Source organism: Chlorocebus sabaeus, chromosome 3 (assembly GCF_047675955.1).
Source record: "Chlorocebus sabaeus isolate Y175 chromosome 3, mChlSab1.0.hap1, whole genome shotgun sequence".
Classification (NCBI taxonomy): Eukaryota; Metazoa; Chordata; class Mammalia; order Primates; family Cercopithecidae; genus Chlorocebus; species Chlorocebus sabaeus.
Genome location: NC_132906.1, coordinates 77,680,801 through 77,705,543, shown reverse-complemented (window position 1 = coordinate 77,705,543; position 24,743 = coordinate 77,680,801). Strand labels below are relative to the sequence as shown.

The following is a 24,743-nucleotide window of genomic DNA, read 5'->3' as shown; positions in this document are numbered from 1 at the left end:
AAAGCTGATTAACCAGCATACCATTGGTTTCATGGGAACATTTAGAAATAAATGGATATTTGTAGTTGCCATATACTTAATCCTTCTAAGAGTTCTATGAGGTAGGTGCTGTCACCCATTTTACAGGTGAGGAAACAGGGGCTTAGACAGATGCTGTCTTGCTCACAGTCGCTGGTATTTGAATGCAGGCCCTGTATACTCCAGGGCCTACTACACTGGCTGGCCTGTCTAGCTCCAGGCACTCACCTGTGAAGCTCCCAGCTGGGAAGGAAAACAGGCAGTGACAGCTTCGAGTGGTTGCTTTTCTGTAAGAACGCAGGATCTTTTCTTTGTTTGCTCTAACATGGTAATCCCTAACCAGGGATGCACTTCGGAATTATCTGAGACTGTTTTCCAAAGTACACGTGACCAGCTCCACTCCCTGAGATCTTGATTTAGTAGGTAAGTCTGGGACACATGGATTTTGGAAATGAACAAACCAAAAACCACCCAGGCTATTCTGTTTTGGATCTATGGTTTGAACCACTGCTCTTAGATCATTAAAATCCCTACTCTTATTCTTCAAGCCATCTTTCTAGCATTGGTATTTAGGGACAGAATTCAGGTTTCTTTCTTAATCGGTGGGCCGAGGTTGGGGGCGGAGCTTTTAAATCCTGGCCCCTTTAAAGCCATCTGTATTTGAAGCAGTTGTGGGAATTTCAGTGGCCTCTGGCTGGAATAGAAAGCGAGTTACAGTTTTTACACTTTGTCATTGTGAGTCGTGATAGAGAGAAAGACTGACAGTTGTCACCGAGGAAGAAGATGAGGCCTTTCCTGGTTTTGAGTGGGGCGCACATCTCATGTACTGGGTATGTGAGGGGGATTTGTGCCACCGCTAGGCTGCACTCCTTCCTTGTCTGTTGGTTTGGCTTGTTTAGAAGCTGCTTACCTCTCCCTTCTTTTCTCTTAAACCCTAACAGAGGGGTGAATTCAATCAGGTTTAGTAATCTCTGCCTGAGACCTAACTATTAATTATTCCACATGATTGGTGCCTGCTATTCCCACAATGCACATATTGTATTTTTCTGTTTAGGGGAAGTTGCATTTGCCAACTTTCTATTGATTTACCTAGATTCTTGGCAATTTTTTTTTGTTTTAAATAACATTGGTAAGAGTTCAGAGGCAGTCACAGATAAGCAATGGCATGCCCTTTTTACCCAACAGAAGACCCTTGAGAGCTTGGGAGGTTGTCAAATGGTCACATAATGAAGGAAGGGAGGATGGGGTGATGTGGACCGGTAGGGAAAAATGCGTAGTGCTTGAAATGGGATAATAGAAAATGGGCTCATGAGCTGCAAACTTCAAAATAATTTCTGGCTATGTTTGCCTAGACCCTCTCCATTCCTCTCTCCATGAACTTAGATTTTCCCACATCTCCTTTCTTCCTGGGGCCTGGAGCAACTCCCCATGTAGTTGATCAAGGCCAAGATCCTAAACCTCCATCCGGCAGCCTGGACATTTTTACTGGCTTTTCCTTCTATTTTCCAGCTCAGCGTTCCCCAGACTGCTTTGGAGGCCACTTTTCCAGGGGACTGTAAGGATGAAAGCTCTTGGCAATGCCCTCCTTGGGGGAGGTTCTTAGTATCCACTAGGATAGGAAAGATTCTTTTTAGGTTTCACTCGGAAAATCTTTCTAGATTTGTTCCACCCAGTGTTTGTCCAGCCTCATAGGATCACGGAGATTTCAGAGGCAAAGCCATGCAGGATGCTAAGACACTGCTTTTTTTTTTTTTTTTGAGACAGGGTCTTACTCTCTCGCCCAGGCTGGAGTGCAGTGGCATGAGCATAGCTCACTGCAGCCCCAACCTCCTGGGGTCAAGCAACCCTTCCACGTCAGCCTCCCGAGGAACTAGAACTACAGGCTCACCCCACCACACCTAGCTTAAGTTTTAAAACTTTTTGTAGAGACAGGTCTTACTGTGTTGCCCACGCTGATCTCCAACTCCTGGACTCCAGCGATTCTCCCTCCATAGCCTCCCAAAAAAGCACCGACCTTGAAACGTGCATGTGAAAGTTTAAGTCTGGGCTCTGCCCCCCTCAGCTGTTTCAATTAGGGCCAGTGACTTTACCTTTCTAGACTTGAGTTTTCCTATCTGTACAATGGGGCCAAAACATGTGTCCGTAAAATTGTGGCATGGACTTAACAAAATGAAGTGCATCTAGTACACAGTGAGTGTTAATTTTCTAAAAGCAAGCAAATGAGGAAATGCTGGTCTAGGTGCCCTTATATGCTTATCTCAGGCATGGATACTTCCTGCTCCTTTATTTGATCAGCATCCCCTGTCACCACTTCCAGGCCATAGACTTGGAATGTCCTTCACCCCAATTATCAAGGCTTTTTTTTTAAAATTTTTTATTTTTTTGAGATAGAATCTCACTCTGTCGCCCAGGCTGGAGTGCAATGACATGATCTCAGCTCACTGCAGCCTCTGCATCCTGGATTCAAAAATTCTCCTGCCTCAGCCTCCCGAGTAGCTGGGATTACAGGCGCCCGCCACCACACCTGGCTGATTTTTGTATTTTTATTAGAGATGGGGTTTTGCCATTTTGGTCAGGCTGATCTCAAACTCCTGACCTCAAGTGATCTGCCTGCCTCGGCCTCCCAAAATGTTGGAATTACAGGCATGAGCCATGGTGCCTGACCTCAAGCGCCCCCCACCCTTTTTTTTTTTAAACCTTCTCTGTTTAAACAACTACTGAAATTGCTTTAAGCACCTTTCCTTCAATTATTGAAAACAAATTCTTCTTGAATTCTTTTGTCCAGTCTATGATCTTCCATGACATTATCTCTAAAGATGAATATATCTGCGTGTCTCTGTCCTCTGCTTCTCTCCCTTACTTTCCCTCCCTCCCTCTTTCCCTCTAATCTCCATTGTCCCCACTCTTTTTCTCAGTAAACATTTATCAGTAAACATTTCTCAGAGAACCTGCTAAGGGCCAGGGATTGGGCTAGTTTCTGGGAATATAAAATAATTAAGATGTGGCTGGGCATGGTGGCTCACACCTATAATCCCAACACTTTGGGAGGCCAAGGCGGGTGGATCGCCTGAGGTCAGGAGTTCGAGACCAGCCTGGTTAACATGGTGAAACCCCGTCTCTACTAAAAATACAACATTTAGCCAGGTGTGGTTGTGTGGGCCTGTAATCCCAGCTGCTCAGGAGGCTGAGGCAGGAAAATTGCTTGATCCCAGGAGGCAGAGGCAGCAGTGAGCCAAGATTGCTCCACTGCACTCCAGCCTGGGTGACAGAGCGAGACTCCATGTCAAAAAAAAAAAAAAAAAATTAAGATGTGCTCTCTGGCCTAGGATGGGCCAGGTGGCATGTGAAGGACAGGACTGCAGGAAAAATTTAGTACTGTGGGTTAGAGCCACTCTGCAGGAGAAGCCTCAATCCTTTATCATTGTTCATCATGTGTTATTTCATGTTATGTGCTCTAGTTGGCTTAGCTGCTCCCAGTATCAGCATTGTCTGGGGTCATGAGCTCCCTTGGGAACACAGATGAAGCACCTAGAGCAGCCAGGGTCAGGATCTACCATGATCAAAGATTTATTCAATGACTTGATGTGCATGGATAGCATCAGGCCAGCAAAACAGGCAGGGCACGTACCTGAAATCTGGAGAATGAAGACATTTGACATGCAGCTTACAGACAGATGCCTTTCTTAACTTTTTTTCAGCTCCTGTCACATATAGAGAAACTTCGAACCTCAATGATAGATGATCTAAATGCAAGCAATGTTTTCTACAAGAAAAGGATAGAAGAGCTAGGGCAGAGACTTCAGGAGCAGAACGAGCTGATTATAACTCAGAGACAGCAGGTATGTCTGGCGACAGTGTGGCACCGTGCTTCTTTAAGCAACGCAGTCTATCTAAGAACATGTGTTTTTTACTTTAGAGCATTTGTAAGTGGTATAAGGTGAGGAAGATGGAATATTTTTCCCCTTGTGATTGCTTGTAAAAGCTAGTGCAATAAAATACATTTTTAAAAGGTATTTAAAAGTAATATGTTGAAGATTTATACAGTTAAAGTTCAAAATTAATTTGATTTGAAGGTAAATAAGAATTTCATTCAGTAATTACCCTGAGAAGCAGCCAAATCCAAATGCAACTTAAAAAACTTTTTTTGTTATTTTATTTTAGACTCAAGGTGTACATGGACAGGTTTTTTACATGAATATATTGTGTAATGGTGAGGTTTGGGTAATAACTTTTGCCTCTATGCTTTTAAAGTCCACATGCCCTGTGTCCCCGGATGATTTAGTGAAAAGGTTAATTTACTAACAACAGTATCTGTCCATTATCCCATGTGTGTGTCCCTGTCTAACTTCAGACATATCACTAGAAGACTGTATTTCTTTGCAGATTAAAGACTTTACCTGTAATCCAGTAAACAGTATCAGTGAACCCAAAGGTAAGTGGATGGGATCCCAGTGCTGGCGGTGAGGGGACCTCCCCAGCTGCGCTGGGCTTCAGAAGAATGTGGGCCCAACTTGTTTATGTGTGCTAAGATGGCATTCTTCTTGTTGTATTAATTTGGTAGGTTTGTCCTCTATTATTCTAATTTGAGAGATTTGTTACCACAACCCAGAAAGGTGAAGAATTTAAAAAATCTAAACTATCACGTAGTTGTTTCATTTTTTTAATCAGAGTACTATTAGGCACATAATACCTACTTGGGAACCATTTACCTCTTAACTTATACACTGTAGAACAGAGTTATGTGTATAAAAGCACAGGGTCTGTTGACAGATTGGGTTCACCTGCCATCTCTAGCACTTCATAGCTTTGTGAATCTCTGCCTCAGTTTCCTCAGCTTTATAGTAGGAATATGAATAGTGTTTCAGTCTGTTTTCTCGCTCTAATAGCATACCACAGACTGGTATTTATAAAGAAACAAAGTTTCTGGAGGCTGGGAAATCCAAGAGCATGGTGCTGACATCTGGTGAGGGTCAACCTATGGTGCAAGGCATCACCTGGCCAACTAATGCGTGGACAGAGAAAGGAAATTGGGGCAAACTCATCTTTTAAAATCAGGAGCCCACTCTCAATAACCAACCCATTCCTGCCACTACTGCCATGTAACATTGTTGCAATGGCAGTTAAATTTCAACTTGCATTTTTGAGGGGACATTCAAGTCATAGCAAATAGTAACTACATCATAGGCTTGTTATGAGGATTAAATGGGATAATATACCTATTAAGCCCTCATTAAGTTAGCCATTATTATTGATATTAAGCTCTTGGTAGGCCAGGCACAGTAGCTCCTGTTTGTATGGAGGCCAAGGCAGGAAGATCACTTGAGGCCAGGAGTTCGAGACTAGCCTGGACAACATAGCGAGTCCCCCTTCTCTAAAAACAAAAAAATAAAAAATGAGCTGTGCATGGTGGCAGGTACCTGTAGTCAACAGCTACTCAGGAGGCTGGGGTGGAAGAATCACTCGAGCCCAGAAATTCAAGGCTGCAGTGAGTTGTGATTCCACCACTGCACTCAAGCCTGGGTGACGGTTTGAGACACACATCTCTAAAAAAACAAAAACCAAAGAACTCTTAATTATTCTAAAGTGCTATAAAGACTTGCTGCGTTTTTCTCAACTGTGGCTGTTTTGGGGTTATAGGTTTGTTCTATGCTTAGCGGGAATATGCACAACCTACTGACTGCACCAGTGATAGCCTGCCTACCTCCGTATCATTCAAGAACGAACTCTCTCTTTCTCTCTCTCTCCCCCTCCCTTCCTCCCTCCCCCTCTCTCCCTCCCTCTCCCTCCCTCTCTCTCTCTCTCTCTCTCCTTCTCTCTCTGTCACACATACACACACTAAACCAGTCAAGACTAGGGCAACAGCTGACTTTGCAAAAGAAAAAAAAATAAAAAAGAGACCAGAAGGGAGACTGGAAGCCACAAGTTCAGGGTCTCACTTCTGCCTAGTTTTCTTCCCGGTGATTCCAGTCCTGGTTCCTGCAAGTCTCAGGTTGTTGAGGCATCTTTGTCTATTTGAGGGATGCCACCTGGGGGTGGTGCTGGGGTGTATGAGCTGGGTTTCCTCCCTCTTGTTTTGAGATAGAGTTGAGGAAAGAGGGTTGTAGTTCCCTTTAACTCCTTTCAAAATAACAAGAGCTCAGGTAGGGAGGAATACTTGCAAAATTAACTAGATATCATAAATATTTGACTGAAAAATAATTCTGGGAAAAATTTAGCTTCAGAAAGATTTATATTACACATATTTATTCTCCTGGTGATGTGCTATATATTGGTACATTTCATTTATTGTTTTTCATGGGGGCACAAATTAGGATAAGGGCTACAAAAATGTAATCCATAGCTTGTGATTTTTTTTGTTCATTTATTTTTCTGTCATTTCAGGAAATCCTTTAGCCTGGCAGGCTTTTGAATCTCAGCCAGCTGCTCCAGCTGTGCCTAGTAAGTTCCTATAATAGATGCAGGGCTCCAAGGGTATCTTTAAAATGCTAAACCAAAACATAACTTTTACTTACTATTTTTCGAGACTTTTCTTTGAAAACCAGTGTATTTAGAGATTGCATAATGATTTATTTTGATTCGTGGTTTTGACCTCATTCTAAAACTCAAGACTATGAATATCCACGTGATGTTGTGGTGATTTTGATTAGCCATAGCTATTATTTCACAATTTGTCTAAAAAGGGATGACTAAAAATTCCTTGGCATCACTTTAGTTCGTACTTGTAGACTTCTCAAAGTGACACACTGGGTGACTGGGTGACTGTGTGTGGTGTCACCACACTTTGAAACTGCTGACACTCTTACTGCTGCAGGCTTTGACAGGTGTCCTGTCTGTCCCCACTTGTGGTCAGCCTGGCCATCTGCTCTATCTCCCGGAGCTGTCAAGATTCTGCAGTAAACCAAAAGGACATAATCTTTACAGTTTAGAAACTGACAGGTCGTTGTTTAAAAATATTAGCTAAATAGTTGAGATAGTTTTGCTTCCATTCAGGAAGGAGTAAGGGCAGATAGCAGTGCCATGTGCACAGCGATATAACCACAAGAGGAGTATGGGCTGAGGCTGAGCGCAGGGAGATGGCACCACACACATGGGCCCAGGGATCGCAAGAGCACTGTGTAGTGACCAAAGGACATTCTTGACCATGTTTTGGAATTCGGCACTATTGGCCAGAAAATGCTGATGGTTTTAACCTCTCAGTCTTCTCGGAGGCTTCTTGAAGCCTCTCGTTGCTTCTTGGAGCTGAAGAAGTTAAGTGGTAGTCAAGGAGAGGAGCAGAGTTTAAGTGCCAAGAGCAGGGCTGAGAGAGGAAGAGATGCTGAACTTACAGCTTATGAAATGAAGGAAAAAACACATTTCAGAGAAGGATGGAAAGGTCAAATACTAAATTATTCAAACGAACCATCTTCGGCAGCTGACCAAACTCAAATATATATGCAGAAAAAAAAAAAAAACAAACCTAAGGCTATATTTAGTTAGAGTGGTTTTCTCCAAATGGAGTATGCAAAATTATCTATTGGAATGTGGGAAAAAATTATTAGAGATTATTTTTATGTATTAATAAATCTCATCCTTTTACTTTTTTCAAATTTTTTTGTTTTAAAATGTACATATTTGTATTATAGTACATATAATATTCATTTAAATAAATATGTGTATTTCTGGGGGAACTTTTACTGATTGGGGAATGTTGTCAAAAACTACGGATGCCACTGGCTCTAGAAAATTCCAAAAATAATTTAAAAAAATAGGCCCATAGCCCCATAGGTAGGGGTCCCTTCCAAGTGAGGCCCTGGCTCATCCCATTCCTCTTCCCAGCATACAAAAAGATCTAAAAGCCAAGGTTCTAATGATGGCAGGGAAGTTTTCATCACTTAAAAGAAAACATACACTCTAAGATCAGAAAATCTAAATCACAAAGTGAAAGTCAGCTTAGGAGATATGCAATAAATAAATCAGACCTATACCCAGTAAAATGAAGATTTGTAATGTCTAATATAAGGCAGATATGGTCAAACCTGTTGATTCTACCTGTCTATACCCTTGGTGATTTAGACACTAGTCGGTCATTTACTGATTTTCTACCCTTTCATAATAAGGGAATGAATTCTGTAGTTTAGAGAAAAGACCAAATTGTGATCAATTTTAACAGCATCAGATCTTTTGATTCTGTAAGCTGGAATAATATCTAGATCAGGAATAGTTAGTATTCTGTATTTTTTTTTTTTCCTGTGAAAGGCCAGATAGTGATTTACATTAGGCATCACAGGCTAGATGGTCTGTTTTGCAACTACTCAGCTCTGCCATTGTAGTGCAAAATCAGCCATAGACAATACTTAAGTGAAGGAGCTGTGTTCCAATAAAAACAGGCAGTGGACTGGGTATGTCTCATGGGCTATAGTTTGCCAGAACTTGATCTAGATTATGCAAGTTGCAAATGGGTACAAAGGCAGTATTTCCAGAGTTTGTTAGCAATTTACAAATAGGAATTGAACACTTTCACTAGAAGCCATTGTGAAGATAAAAAGTGTATACCCACAGAAGTAGCTGATGGCCGGGCATGGTGGCTCATGCCTGTAATCCTAGCACTTTGGGAGGCCGAGGCAGGTGGATCACTTGAGGTCACCAGTTTGAGACCAGCCTAGCCAACATGGTGAAACCCCGTCTCTACTAAAAATACAAAAATTAGCTGGGCATGGTGCTGCATGCCTGTAGTCCCAGTTACTCAGGAGGCTGAGGCAGGAGAGTCGCTTGAGTCCAGGAGGCGAAGGTTGTAGTGAGCCGAGATCATGCCACTGCACTCCAGCCTGGGCAATGGGAGTGAAACTCTGTTTCAAAAAAAGTAGCTGAGGTTTGTGGCCAGTACTTTTTAGGGTAAGATTAGAATTAAAATTCTGTGTTGATAAAATAAAGAAGCAGTAAACTAATAGACCAATACCGTTTAGTGAAAACAAACTGGACAAATAAATAGTCCAGAGAGGACTCTCAGATAAGAATTGTCAAATATTTGAAGAAGGCAGTGGAATCTAATTTTCTGGAGAAATTTAAATTGGAGAGCATTTAGTCTTAGTTAAGTTGGGCAAACCTCTTTCCACAGGCAGTGACTAAATTAATACCGTCACATAATGTCTTCCAGCCCAGTGATTAGAGTACTTTTCAAAACTGGTTTATTGTGCATGAATGTTCATTGCAGTGTTATTCATAATAGCTAAACAGTGGAAACAACTTATATGTCCATCAACTAATGAAAAGGTAAATAAAATGTGGTCAGTTTATAAAACAGAACATTATTTGCCCATAAAAATCCATACTGATATTTATACGCATGCTACAGCATGGATGAACTTTGATAACATTGTGTTAAGTGAGCAAATCCAGATGCAAAGGACCACATATTGTATGGCTTCATTTACTATATGAAATGTCAATCATAGGCAAATTCATAGAGATGGATAGTAGATTAATTGTTGCCTGGGGATGGGGAAGGGGCAAAAATGAGGTGTGATGGGTATTGCGCATGGGTATTTTGAGGGAGGTGATGAACAAAATGTTCTAAAAGTGGACAGTGGTTGTGGTTGCACAGCCCTGTGAATATGCTAAAAAACCACTGAATTGTATATTTTTAAAAGGTGAACATATCTCCATAAAGCTGTTATAAATATAAGTTTATGTTAGTTGTGTCATATCTTTGTCACTTGAAATATTTGTCCCTTATGGTCTGTATGTATCTTGACCAATTTGAGGCAAATTTGGCTATCATCATGTTCGGATGCTTATGCTTTAATTATGGAACCTCTGAGTTTTTCCTTTTTATGCTGTTTCAGTGAATGCCCCAGCCCTGCACACTGCAGAAACTAAATCTAGTCTGCCAATGGCACAAGGTAAGTTTCAGTAATAGTCTCAGCGTTTTATGTGCAGTTGCCACCCGGAGTTAGATAACTTATTAACCAAAAGTGATTCTGTGGAGGTAATTTATAATAAAACAGGAAACATTTTAGTGATTGCAAAAACAGTTATTAAAACTGCAGTCTTCGTGTGTAATACTGTTGTAAACTGGACATATCCTCCAAAGTCTGAAAGTATAAAAGGTGTAGATAGGTATAAAAGGTTGCCAGACTCACAAGTAGAGATTTTAACTTGAGTAGTGTCTTGATTATTTATGATTTTTGTGGAAAGTAGTAGGTGTTGGGTAAGAATGGTCTGCTACCAGACCAGCCAACCAGCACATGCCACAGGGCGTATGTGGCTGTTTTTATAACTTTCAATGTGGCAGCAAGTCACCTTTTCTAAACAAACGGTTTGAATGACTGGTTGGGAAAATCTAGAAAAGACATGTAATGGAAACTAAAGGAAACAGGTAGGAACCACTGGGTGAAATCATTGCCAGGGTTCAGTTCTTGGACCAGATCAAAAGGGTGATAATTGTTATTCACATGATCCAATAGACGGGCTGAATATTTGTAGCTGTATTTCACTTTTTATACAGTTAAAGTGATTACAGTTTTTATAGTATGTACTTTCACATGATGTTTTCCTGTGGTCTGTTGGATATTACAAATGCATTAAGATGGGAGAAGGGCCATCTTTTTCCTGTCTCACATACAGTTGCTGTGGAATCCAATGATTATTTCAGTCTTCTTTCATTTTTGGTCTTTTAAAAAGGTTACACTTAAATGCATGATCTAACTGGTCAGTATGGTGGCACTTTTTGTCTTCATAAATATTGTGGTCTGTATACCATGAACTTTAGTAATAATCCTTTTTACTCATGACTGACTCATGAAGTGTTTATTGCACCTTATTTTTTTTCCCGAAGATCATTTCAGGTGGATCAGTTGTCTTGAGTGTGTGATCACAATATGTGATGTATAAATTCTCCACATATTGATCTTCTTATTTACAAGTGTTTAGAGCATGCAGTTTTTTCCTTTAGACCAGTAACAGATAAAAGCATATTAAAAGCACATTGGACATAAATAAATTTGCTTTAATATTGAATGTATAAGAAAAGTATCTAGCAATCATTCAGTATTCATATTATTTTATGTCAGGTCTAAAATCTCTCTGTTGCATCCTTTTGTAAAGCACTACTGGCCACTTCTCTTTTGTACTTCAACAGTGTATTTTAGTTTCTTTTACCTCCCCGCCCCTCTACTTTGTTACTGTTAGCTTTCTGTATGACATTACACAAGGTCCCAGTTTCTTTGTCATATATTTTTGTTGCTAACTAAAGGACACCCCGGTAGGTACATTAAGCTGTCTGGGGTTAATTCAAGGGTTTGGACAAATCGATCATTTCTAAAGCATGTGTTCTTGGAGACCCTACCCTCACTGGCCCAGAGCTGCATGAATCAGTCATGCCCCCTTCCTGGCATCTGCTGGGATTGAAATGCTAGTTTTAAATGCCAACCAGACCTGGCACAGGGCCTACAGCCCTTGGATGGGGATCAAAGCTGATTTGTGAGCATCTCAGTGGGCAGGAACTAGGAAGAGACTTGGCCAGGGCCCGCCAACGTCCTCCACCCCATCAGGCCAGCTTCCCCAGGGCGGCAGGGGCAGGGCAGGTTAGTCATGGATTGCATAATGTTTATTCGCCCGTTCACTCTCTGTCCTTTGTTCCATCTCAAAGCTTGATGAGGTTCTTTACCATGAAAAATCTCACGATTCCTTACCATTGTGGGTTGGGTCCCCTGGGAAATAGACTGATACAGAAGTTTACAGGTGGGACGGGGGTGCCCTCGGACAGCACCTGTGAGAGAAGCAGTGTTGGGCGAAGGGGACGTTAAACCCAGGTGCAGCTGCAGTGGAGGCCTCAGCCAGCCCTGCTTCAGAGCTGCAGAGCTGGGATGAGTGCTCCGGCTTGTCCTCCACTGAGGCAGGGGTGGGGGCCATTGCCCCTTGCATTGATTTGTCATCTGATGGGGGCTGCCCCCAGGAGAGAGTGAGCTAAAGCAGCCTGGAAGGAATTCCACTGTTAGCTGCTAGGAGCCAGCCTTGCCAGTGCTTCTGTCCTGATAGGATCTAGGTAAAGTGGGAACCCTGATGGCTCCCTGCTTTCAACTCTGCTACACAAGCTGAACAGTACAGGCAGTAGGTTCTGATTCAAAGGCAGTTGATAGGATGAAACATGGGTTCTGGAGTAGATAAACAATCAGGTTCTGATTCGAAGGCAGTTGATAGGATGAAACACGGGTTCCGGAGAAGATAAACAATCATGCTTGATTCCCATCCCCTAGTATGTGTTTTTACTGGACAAACCTCAAATAACTTTTTGTAGTATTTTCACCACTGGAGACCACTTTGCTCTTTGCTCATGGGGTTGTGACTAAATGGTGGTATTAGGATGCCCAGAAAATAAAGTAGACTTTGTTGCTGTTAAACTGACCCATACACCAATTGCTTAGGTTGCCTGACCTGATAATATGGCCCACTTTTAGAGCGACGAGTGCAGTGAGGATGCAAAATAACCACTTTCCCCAAAGTCTATGGGCACCTGCTAGGTTCCACCTACATGTGAAGCCTTCCTTTAATTTGGCCTATAAATTGTGAGGGGCTTGTGTATACATGATTTTAATTGTATATAGCTACAATGATGACCACAAAAACTGGAAACTTTTTTTTTTTTTTTTTTTTTTTTTTGAGACTGGGCATTTCTCTCTTGCCCAGGCTGGAATGTGCTGGTATGATCATAGCTCACTGCAACCTCAACCTTCCGGGCTCAAGTGATCCTCCCACATAGTTCAGACTGCAGGGGTGCACCACCATACCTGACTAATTTTTAAATTTATTGTGTAGACAGCATCTCATTATGTTGCCGAGGCTGGTTTCAAACACCTGGACTCAAGTGATCCTCCCACCTCAGCCTTCCAAAGTGCTAGGACCACAGGTGTGAGCCACTGCACCCAACTTAGAAACATTTTTATTAGACTTTACAATTATTATGTTTTGCTCTCACAGCAAGTATTCTACATCTTGAAATACTGAAACTTAACACAAGCAATAGTTGATTGTCCAATACATGACAGGTGGTGTGCTCCAGACTTCTGGCGTATTGTGTCTCTTGATGGAAAGAAAGATGGCTTCCCCCGCCCCGGACACCACTGGCCCAAACAGTGTTACAGAAGTGGGATGGAGACTGTTGAAAGGAAGTCTCAGTTCAGTGGAATTCCACCCTCTAAAGGAGAATGGGCCTGTTCCCTGTCAGGTGACCATGCTTACGTGCAGTCACAAGGGGAAATGTTTGGATATGCCAGTAGGATCTCCTAGACATATATCCTGGAAAAGCTCAGAAGAGTCTTCAGTGAACATGTCTTTGATAGGAGTTAACATGCCACGTGTAGTTATGTTTCTCTAGTGGTGTTCCGCCACTCCTGCTTTCCTTCCTTCACCGACCATTGGGTAATGACAACTGTGGGCCACTCCTGAGGGTAACGCCAAGGCGGGCATGACAGAGATACAGAAATGAATCAGAAGGTAACTTCTCAATCAAATGTAACTTCCCCAAGGAACTTATAGCTTATAAAGGAGACCACATGTTTATAATTGTGGTGCAAGGTGAGAGCCACTGAGAAATGAAATGGGTATCCAGGCAGGGGAGAGATTTTCTCCATTTGGGAGACTCTGGGAAGACTTCCTGGCGTAGCTGATATTTGGCCATTTGAGCCGAGTAGGAGGTGACTATGTTGGGATGGCATCCTAGGCAAAGCCAACAGTAAGAAGGAAAAGGTGGCAGGAAAGCACTAGATGTGTATTAGCAGTGCAGAGTAATTACTTGGCCACGCATAGAGAAGAGGAGGAGATGCGAGGGAAGTGAGGTTGGTTGAGGGCGTTCATGGCAGCTGTTGAGTGCCAGGCGGCAGCTGTCCAGGGTCGTTCTTGGGGCAGTGTGTAGCCGCTGAGTGTTCTTGAGGCTGGGCATGCAGAATTAGAGAGCTGGGTTATGGGAGGCTTGGCCTGACCAGAGCGTCTCCAAAGAATCTGAGCTGGGGAGACCAGTTGTGGGTGTGGGTGATCCTGCATTTGAGATTCCTCCCCAGGAGTCTGGGTTGTGGTGACGAGAGTGGAGAAGGAGTGGACAGACCAGCGATTTGGTGGAGTTGGCAGAAAGGCTGAGCACCTGATTGGGGACCAGGGCCAAGGCCAAGGAAGGTCAGAGCACAGTGAACTCTGATAACGGGTAGACAGCGGTGGCATTTGAAGAAGTCAGGAAGACAAGCCTAGTGAGCGCCAGTGGGCAGGCATCATTGCTTTGTGGCCAAGTGCCCAGACTTTGGAAGCAGGCAATCCAGATTCACAGCCCAGCCCTAAGCTGTGGGATTAGGGACTTTTCCTACCAAGTGCAGAGAGCAGCCATGGCTACCGTAGTGGCCATTGTGATGGGCCAGCAAGGCACAAGCCACTGAGTAAGCTCTGGCCAGTGTTAGCTTCTAAGGTGGGCACAATGAAGTCCCGCTGATGTCAGCCAGGGACAAAAGGGCAGGGCTAGTTAGAGGACCAAGATCCTTTCTTCTGGAGACAATGGCAGGAAACTGACAAGGATTTTTTTGAAAGCTTTTGGCAAGTTCACGGGAGACTCAGACCTCTGAGTGTTTTGACTCTCACCCTGGATCTCAGCTCAGGACAGGTTCTGGGACGTTTGAAGGCTAGACTGGTGGCTTACAAAGCACGAGCAGGGCAGGTCCTTCCCTCCTGATATAGGACATCAGCCTGCTTGTTTTGGGAGCTGGGATTTGGCCAGTCTCACTTTCCCAAGCCCTTGTGATGGGATCCTGTTCGGGAATCTCCCCTTCTAACAGAACTCTTCCTCTCTACACAGAGGGAAACACGTCAGAACCTGGCAGTTATCCTGACTCTAGAGAAATAAGTTATAGGAGTATCCCTGCAATGAAATGATAAATATGTGTGAGATGATTTCATGAAAATTTTAGTAAAAGTTTCCTTGTGACCTTGTTTTGATCACAAGTACAATAAAATACAAATGGTGTGACTTTTTAAAATCTGAAATTAGTTATCCTCCTTAAATCTCTGTTTTCAACTGTTCAAACTAGTAATATAACCTATTTTGTATAATTTTGCAAAATCTTAATTCTCTATAACAAATTTGAAAAGCACATTTTTGGTGGTCACCAGTTGTGGTACCTGGTGGACTTAAACGCTTCTTCATGGCTATGTCCACACTTCAGCATTAAGGTGGTCTTAGTCATAGGCTGCATTCCAGAAGTTCACTTGAAAGTAGTTTCAGATGCATTTCTCCCATACAGCCAATGTTATATACATTGACTAGGTTGCTGGCTAAGCTGTAAGAACCTATTTATATATACCTAAATCTGTCTGTCTGTCTCTCTTTCTGTCTATCATCTCTCTATCATTTATCTATCTGAAATAGAGTTCTAGAAATACCCTTTAATGAATAAAAAACAGACCCTTTAAAGTGGGAAGCATTAAATTTGAGATACCACACATGTGGATCCCTGCCCGGCCACCTGATGAGCACTCAGTAACTGTTGGCCGTTTTTACGCTGGCTCGTCACCCACTGCCAGGTCTGGTGGTAGAATGCAATGACCTGCCACTTGGAGGTAAAAGTGGAGAGCTGGTGGGGGGAAGTGCACTGTATCAGTCTCCAAGCTGAAGGTGAGTGAACCATGCACCAACTTTGCTAGTTGCATTTCATTCCATGTCTAATGCCTGACCACCATCATTAAACCTTCACCCAAAACCTGACCTTCCCCATGAAGGAAATTACCTTCAGTTGATGGGGTAGGGTTTGGTTTTATGCCTGCTGCTGGCAGGTTTCCTTGTGTATACATATAACATTTCTCTGGGAATAGTCATCCTCATCTCCCCTGAGTGCAGTTGACGTTCTGGGGTGAGACTGTGAAGAGTCCTTCCTTATCTGCCCAGCTGTGGGGCCAGGGCATTCTCCAGCCCCGGAACTAGGTCTTGAAATGTATCCATGCAGGTGTCGAAGAATGACTCTCAGTCTTGCTGCTGACTTCTCTCTTGTCATTCCTCTTTTATCTTGTTGGTTTTACCACTTGAGAACCATGGGGTTAGCACCGGGAACAAGTGGGAATCCCAGGGCCTTGGGAATTATTTATTTTTTTGTAGTTGAAATATTTTCATTAATTTTCTGTTTAGCCACTTGATCGAAATACTTTATAAGTAATGAAGATCTTTTGCAGTTGTGCCCTTGTGTTGTAAAAGGCTATTGCGTACTAGGTTGATGAATAAGAAACTCTAACTTAATTATTTAAAACTATACTTTCTGTAGAGTTTAGTTAATGGAAAGTACATAGAAATTGAAGATACCATGAAAAGGTGACCATCTTTGACTGATTGCCTCAACATTTTTTCCTCAGTAAATATTTGCTATTTAGGCATGATTAAAATACCATGGAATTATATCTTTCTAAATCATTTGAAAGGAAACTAATGTTACTTTGCTGTTGTCCTGTTTGTACTGTTCTTATTTTTCCTTGTTAATAGAACAGGCATTCTCGTCGCACATACTGGAACCAATAGAAGAACTTTCAGAGGAAGAAAAAGGTAACAAAGGGCTTAATCAGGTTTACCTGCACATATTATATTTATATACCAAAACCCAGGCCTGGAAAATATGAGCCGGTGGTTTTTATTCCACTACATCAAAATTAGGAAAGACATTTAGATTTGGATTTTACTTCCAACCCACATGGAGTATTCTGTTATCCTATTCCCCTAATATTCTGTTCTGCTTTCCCCTGCTTCACACTATTCTTGCGCAAGCAGATAAGAAATTTTCTGTGTCAGGGAACTTGAAAAAATATTTAAGTCTTTATTTTAATGCAGATTTTTCTGATGAGATGACATGTTGACACATACATGTATACCAGATGATCTGAAAAGATTTGTGTCATAGTGGTGATTTATCATACCGTTAATCTGAAATGAATTGGTGAAATGCTTATTTCCAAATTATTTTTAATAGCAAGAAAAGCATAATGTCTAAGTTCTGGATGTGGAATATTTATATGCAAAACAATATCTTTATGGTGGAATTTGGGAGCTGTTACGGGTGTTGGGAGATAATTATTACTGCTTACTCATTTTATTTGATAGTCCTAAAAATTATTTTCTGGTGATGAGTTTTTAAAATTTATGAAGAAAGCTTTAATTATGAGGAACATTTTCTAATGCTAGATTTGTAGATTTTGAAAACAATTATATTTGAATCAATTTATCGTAACTTTTTCTTATTAATTATAATAATGCACCATATATCACTTCTTTAGGAGAATTGTCATACATCACCATATATCACTTCTTTAGGAGAATTTAAGCAAATTGTCAATACTTATATGGATTCTGGTTTTGTCAGTTTTGTCAGGAAGAGAAGTCAAATGATATGTATTCTAATATGTAAATTCAATATTATAACTCTTCCCTTGTTCTCTAGACATTTACCAGTTTTTTTTTTTTTATTTTTATAAGGCTACAAATTGAGAATTCACTAGATCAAGCATATTCATAATACCTACATGAGGTCTACTTTCAAGTCTAATCTTGTTATGCTAGTGATCAGTCACTTGTTGATGTTTTTATGGGGTTTGTTTCTTTTGCTTCCATGTATCTTTGTAATTTGTCTTGACTTTGTATATCTTAGACAGACCATTTAGCTTAGGATTGCATATCTTCCTGTCCCAATAGTTGTTCATGTTTGGCACTGATTTTGAAGAGTTTGGTTTTAGTTGCTTCATTTCCTGCTTATTTCTTTGTAATTGCTGTTCCAATGTTTAGAAACTTGCTTCTTTCAGAAACAAGAGTGACTATAGGTGCATTAAAGTACAAAAAGCCATAAAAACTTGTTGAGGGAAATTTTGGGGTACTGTGATGAGCATAACTTTAAAAGATATTGTCACCTTCTCATGGGGTCCTCAGCCTTGTTCCATTGTTAAGCAAATAAATTGGGGTGGGTCATTCCCAGATACTTCCAGCACCTTAAAGATGGCCACAACCCAGGCATCAAACAAGATCCTGCAGGCTAAATCAATTCCACAGACGCTGATTTATTCAAGCTGCACTGTTGGCAAATGTTTTACGATCGGTTGCCAATATTTAATTGTAGTGCAATCTACACAATTTAATTATCTATCACTACGTGATAAAGTCCCTTCCAACTCAGAAATTCTGGTGGTTGTTGTTTTTTTTAAAATTATTGGCTTCATGCCGCAATACAATGCCTTGGAAACCCGGGGTCATGGTCTACTGAGCAACATTTAGCAGGGCTGAGCCGCCATTGCCGGCTGTGGAAGCAACCTCCGGTTTGCCATAATCCCCCTCAACTCTTTTGCCCCATGTTGCCTTCTTTGCTTTATGTAGGCATTTGAGCTTCTGAGCCCTATAAAGTTGAAGAGAAACAGTGCTTTAAAAATACTGTCTTCAAGTGATTTTTCGGTTTCCCAGAAACGGGATGAACAAATCTTACCCTATTTGAGTTTTGAATAATGACACATCATTTTGCTTGCAAGTAACATGCTTCCTCTCTCCTACATACATATCGTTTACTGATGTCCAAGACATAAAATCCTGTATTCTTTGAAGAATCTGTGAAACATGTCAGGAGGTTCATAGAAAAGGTCTCGTAATTTCAAAACTGGAACTTCAGGTCATGTAGTTCACACTCATTTAAAAAATGACTAGTGAGGGTTCCTATAGGAATCATGATTGTCCACCATCACCCAGAGTGGTCTTCTAACTTCCAGTTCCAGGTTTCAGTCACTGCATCCCTCTGCCTGTGCTTTTAGAGTTCTTCCAGTCAATGTAAGACGGTAGCTTGGAATCACTGACAGCAAACACCACCATCGGTTGCTGCCACATTTAGGGGGCTGGAATGGAAAAGAAAATAACCCTTGCCATGCTCCATGTGTACAGCTCTGGCAGTAGATGGGAGAGTGCTGGGGACCATGGAAAATACCTCAGGGTCCACGTGCACCGCTGCAGAAACCAGTGACTGCCTCCTTCTAGCACCTCTGTGGAGTTAACATGCTGACAGCAGATTAACTGCCATCAATAAATTCCTCAGCTTGTGCTAACATTTTGCAGATAAGTGCTTGTGAAGCTCAATTTTGGCAGTGGTTTGCAAAAACACCATGGCCTTTACTAAAAAGTAACTCACACACGCATATTTCTGTGTACCTGCTTTTTGAGCAGAGGCATATTTGATCTTGCTGTTTTATAGATGCTAGAATGTGAGGGCCAGAAGGGATCTTAGAGGCCATTTTATTTTCCAGAAAGAAAACATAGGGGGGTTAAGAGCCTGCTTCAGGTTGTTGAGTTTAATTAGTGACAACATCCAGGTTTTCCACTGTCCATAGTTTACTGCAGAGAGCAAATGGAGAAAGGGAAGCTGATGTGGCCTCTACAGGACCATCTGGATGGCCTTTGGGGAAGTTACTGTACTGCTGTTTCTAGTATCCTCATGTGAAAAATCTGTCATTACTAGGTGGTAGATAAAGTCCTTTCCAACTCAGAAATTCAAGGATTTTAAAAAATCATTTGCTTCGTGCTACAATTATTTGTTTACCATAAATGGGATGTTGTATGTCTGATAAAACTGATCCCATGTATGGACTGTTGTGCATTAGCCTGGCCATCTGCTTGCTTGTGTTCGAAAATTTGTATTTGAAGGAAATGCTAGTCTTTAGAAAGTTTTGCCTTGGTCTTGGTGAGCAATATGTGCTTTAACTAAAATCTTCAGCTGTGGTTGATTTTCAAGTGATGAATTCCACTTCTACTTAAAAACTTTATTTTTCCCTGCCTACTCTACGTTCTTTCTCTTGCTTCCATTGGCCAGTCCCAGCCTCGTAAGAATCTTTACCAAGGGTGCTGTAATTATTCATAAATGATTTCCCAAAGCAAGCACCAGTATATAAGGTGAATTTGAGGATAGAGGGAAATGCTTAATCTGCAGTAGTTTGGGGAAACTCAGTCATCAACATGAACCTGTCATCAGAGTTGAGGGTGATCAGAGACACATCGGCAAATGAATTCAACAACTAACAGCAAAGGCTTTACAGCTCTTCTAACTGCGGCCAAGTCATTCCAGGCATTGCTTGCCCCTGTATGTGGCCCCAAGTCCCAGAGGAAACAGGGCCCAGAGCCTCTTTTTAGGCGATGCTTCTGTGTATGTACGTCCTTCATTATCTGAGATATTGGCCAAAAGATTCTTTGCATAATTGGGGTAGGGGGTATGTCTATTTCAATGGTGGCACCAAGACTTCCAGGCTCTCTCTTGGTGCCTCTTTTTATTTTTGGCCCTAGACAGTTGCACACTTGATGGCCACCTAAAAGCTAAAGCCAGCGACATAGTGGCTACAGCTATGATTTTGTAGAAGTGCTTTTTTTGGTGGTTTCAGAATATTTGTAAACATTGGTGGTTAAACAGCAGCATGATTGCTGAGACTATACAATTTAAGATTAGTTCTGACTTTAATATATAATTATATGCAGTTTTATCACTTCAGCTTAGCAAGCTGCAGTAGCAAAACATAGAATAGTATTTTTGTGCAGGGTTTTTTTCTTCTATTTAATGTACAAAAAAGCAATCTAATTTTGCTTTCAGTAAAACCATCTATTTATGTAATAGAAATATTTGTTAATGTGGGAATTGAACTGGTGTTTAGAAAACATCTTAAACAAAAAGACATTTTGTTCAAGATCTCCTGCAAATCCAAGTACTATGGGTATTAAGAATCCCGTCTGCTGAGATGGGTGAGGCAGCAGTGAAGGGAGAGTCTCAGGCGGCCTGGAGCCCTACACCTAGGAAATGGCATTTGATGCCATCCTTTGGTGGGCAAAATGCCCCTGCTAGGAGATTAGGCTCCAAAATGGTAGTATAGTTGTCACATTTCTCCCAGATCAGGCTTTGGACAGTCAGTAAGGGTCTGAACTGCCAAACATCGCATCTCTTTAATCAAGTCTTTAGTTCCTTTGTACATAAGGACTCAGATTTTTAAAGGTCATGCCATCATTCTTCTCCAAACTCTTTTGAACTTGACATTTGTTTTTAGTGGGGAATAAAAAAGGGGTAGGGATGGAAGTGAGGAGAGTATGTCCTGTTGGTTTTGGTTTCTTTGTTTTTAATTACAGGTTGTTTTAAACAAAATACATTTTTGCTAATACTTTTGTTATCCTTTTTCATTTTGGTAAATATTTTGAGGGGGATAATGATTTTCACATCTTGAAGTTTTATATGTACTTAGCTTCTAGTAAACTAAAAAACTTTGAAAAAGTGTTTTTTTTTTTAATTTAAAATAAATTGAAATGGGGCCTCACTATGTTGCTCAGGCTAATCTCAAACTCCTGGGTCCAAGTGAGCCACTCACTTTAGCCTCCGAAAGTGCTGGGATTACAGGTGTGAGCCACTGAGATGGCCAAAAATTTTTAATTATTTAAAGTAAATTGGGCTTTTTCTTCATAAGATGATACGTAAATTCTAACAGAGTGAGCTTAGAGATGAATTTTTCAGGAGATAGTGATATAATTCTAGTGATAAAACATTAAACTCCTAAATAATTTTTTTCATCATGCTTCTGTAGATACATATATATCTATAGTTGTCATCTGATTAAGTGATCCAGAGTCTTTAAAAATATTGAAGTTTTAAAGTAGACATAAAATAGTTTTAAAAGTTACGTAACTTAAGCATTCTGTATTGTGCTGAGTGACTAAAATATCCAAAAGTTTTAAAACATCACAAATACTTGCTGCTTAAAAGCTGTACTTTGTCATTTTCTGCTTAGAGATTTGATGTATTTGCTTAATTCATTTTTTAACACATTTTTAAAACCTTATTTCAGGAAGAGAAAATGAACAGAAATTAAATAACAACAAAATGCATTTAAGGAAAGCTTTGAAGAGTAACTCCTCCCTCACTAAGGGACTAAGAACAATGGTGGAGCAGAACTTGATGGAGAAACTGGAAACCTTGGGGATTAATGCAGTATGTTCATTCATTTCTGGAATATTTGTTAGTTTTGCTATATTTTGTTTTCTAAATTAGAAATGATCAGAGAAGAGAAGAAAGCACATCAATTCTGTCCGTGTTTGGAGACCAGAGGCTGATGTGACCTACCTTATTTATCAAACACTTGAATAGCATTCACTGTGTGCCTGGCACACTTCTAAGAACTTAACAAATATCAACTCATTTAAACATAGAAACAAATCTCTGAAATAAATGACATTAGTATCTTGACATTTTACAGAAAAGGTAAGTAACTTGATTAACGTCATACAGCTAGTAATGAAGGAGCCAGGGTTTGTATCTAGGCAGTCACAGTACTGCTTACATTCTGATATTAACCTCAAATCATTGCCTATTACAAAACCAGCACTTCATTAATACATGTTGAATGAATGGATGAATGGATACGGTTTCATATTGTTGCCAGATTGAATAATTTTGGTATATCCTATCATATAGATTCTTCTTGCTTTTTCTATTTTTATTGACATACATAAAAGACACAAACCTTAATTGAACTTCATTAGTTTATATGTATATAAAAAAGTGCATCTAAATATGCATATATACATACATATGCAAAGCTTCTGAGCACATATGCATGCATGGGCACACACGTGGATGTGTATAGTGTGTATGTGTGTATGTAGATATGTATATATACATGTATGTATCCGTGTATATGCAGATATTTGTGTATGTGTATACACATTTGTGTATATTATATGTGTATATACATTTGTGTATATGTATGTATATAGATGATTATGTTTTCATATGTATGTGTATGTGGCTATATTTGTGGATATACATGTTTGTATACTTTTATGTATATAGGCGGATTTGTATTTACATGGATGTGTGTGTACGATCTATAACCAGCACCCAAATGATGAGATCGAACATTTCCAACACTCTGGAAGACTCTCTTTACCTTCTCCTGTCAATATCATCCCCTACTTCCCAGTTGGAGAGAAAGGGTATTCTGACTTAGTTTTGCTTATTCTTGAACCTCATAAAAGTGGAGTCATACACTGTGTAATATTTTATATCTTCTTTTGCTTATGATTTTATGTATATGATTCATACCTGTTCTTTCATGTAGTAGTAGTTTGTTCTTTATTTATTATTGCCTTATAGCATTCTATTGTGTGACTATACTGCAGTTTATCTCTTCCCTGCTGATGGACATTTGTGTTTTTATTTTGGGGCTCTTCTTGGCTGTTAATTCTTGTACGTGTCTTTTGGTGAACATGGGCATTTGTTTTTCTTGAATATATATCTAGGGATGAAATTGCTGGGTCAAAGGGTAGGCATATGTTTAGTATAGTAGGTGTTGTCAAATAGTTTTCCAAAGTCTTTGTACCAACTCACACTGCCCCTAACAGTGTTTGAGAGTTTAGTTGCTCCACATCTTTCATCAACTCAGTCTTTTTAAATCTGCACATAGACCCTTTTTAGGTGGGTTTTGACCACCCTTTGGGCAGTGGAAATCAAAGACATTCATCCTACACAGATTGTTTCTTGAAACTGTAGTTTTCCATATTGATTGTTTGCAAGTGGCTTTTTGGGTTTTAATTTTAATTGGGACATTTTCTTTTATCCTAAGATTATTAAAACTTTCTTTTTTTTTCCTAGTGCTTGGAGAGGTTTTCCTAGTTTTTTGTTTGTTTTGTTTTGCCTTATTTTGTTTTTGTCTATCTGGGCTTTAAGAATTGGGTTTTGAAACAGTGATTTGGAAAAGCTAACTTAATTTCCAGTTGGATCAGGTGCCCCAATATCATTTGTTGTATAATCCCTTGTTTCTCCATTTATTTAAAAGGACACTTTTGTCATATAGGAAATCCCTATATATATTTGGATTTGTTTTTGGACTTTCAACTGTTTTACCTTGGTTTTTGTGTGTTCCTTTGCCCACACCATACTAATTTAGTTGTAGTGGCTTTGTCCTGTGTTTTAGTATCTTTTATAGGCCATGCCTTCTTCAGTAGTCTTCTTATTTCAAAAATTTACTGGTAGTTCTTCCATGTTTTGTTTTCCAGTGAACTTTAGGAATAACTTTTCAACTCCCAGAATAATGCTTGTTGGGATTCTGATTGAAATGGTTTCCAGTTTTGTATATTAAGTGGGAAGGATTGACATTTGTACAGTATTAGGCCTTATCCTCCAGCTACATGGTATAGGAAGATAGGCATAAAACAAATGATTGTCCAGACAAATGGGAGATCTCTAATTTAGATTATATGAAGTGAAATAAAGGAAAAGTAGAGGAGGGGGTTGATTGAATAACTGAGGTCAGAGAAAACTTCTTCTTGGAGGTGGTACTTAATCTGATGATGCAGATTTCTGTCCTGGGCAACTGGGTGGGTGGTAGGGCCAGTACCTGGGACTGGGAAGGCTGAGGGAAGCAAGGGGTATGGGGACAAAGATGATAGGTAGCTGTGTGTGTGTGAGACACTGTTATTCAACAAATATCCCTTTAACTAGTTTTCTTCTGTCTAGATTCTCATCAAATCCAGATGACTTTTCTCATATTGTCTCTTTAATTATGCTATTTGCATAGTTAAAAGTCACCTCTAGCCAGGTGCGGTGGCTCACGCCTGTAATCCCAGCACTTTGGGAGGCCAAGGCAGGTGGATCACAAGGTCTGGAGTTTGAGACCAGCCTGGCCAACACGGTGAAACCCCATCTCTACTAAAAATACAAAAATTAGCTGAGTGTGGT

At 40.5% G+C, this 24,743-nt stretch overlaps 1 protein-coding gene across 6 annotated transcripts in view; it reads left to right on the top strand.

Moving 5' to 3' along the window:
- DZIP1 (DAZ interacting zinc finger protein 1) overlaps positions 1-24,743 on the top strand; it is a 67,206-nt gene that overhangs the window by 28,677 nt on the left and 13,786 nt on the right. For 5 of the 6 annotated variants that reach the window (XR_012092605.1, XM_007960703.3, XM_038007817.2 and 2 more), the window contains 6 exons: positions 3,717-3,857; positions 4,402-4,450; positions 6,400-6,456; positions 9,840-9,896; positions 16,502-16,561; positions 21,853-21,995. Coding sequence is in view for 5 of the 6 variants with exons in the window: in XM_007960703.3 (XP_007958894.2) it covers positions 3,717-3,857; positions 4,402-4,450; positions 6,400-6,456; positions 9,840-9,896; positions 16,502-16,561; positions 21,853-21,995 (507 nt within the window). In the remaining variant the exon portion in view is untranslated. The remainder of the gene's footprint in view (positions 1-3,716; positions 3,858-4,401; positions 4,451-6,399; positions 6,457-9,839; positions 9,897-16,501; positions 16,562-21,852; positions 21,996-24,743) is intronic. The other variant, XM_073014440.1, reaches the window with a different exon arrangement.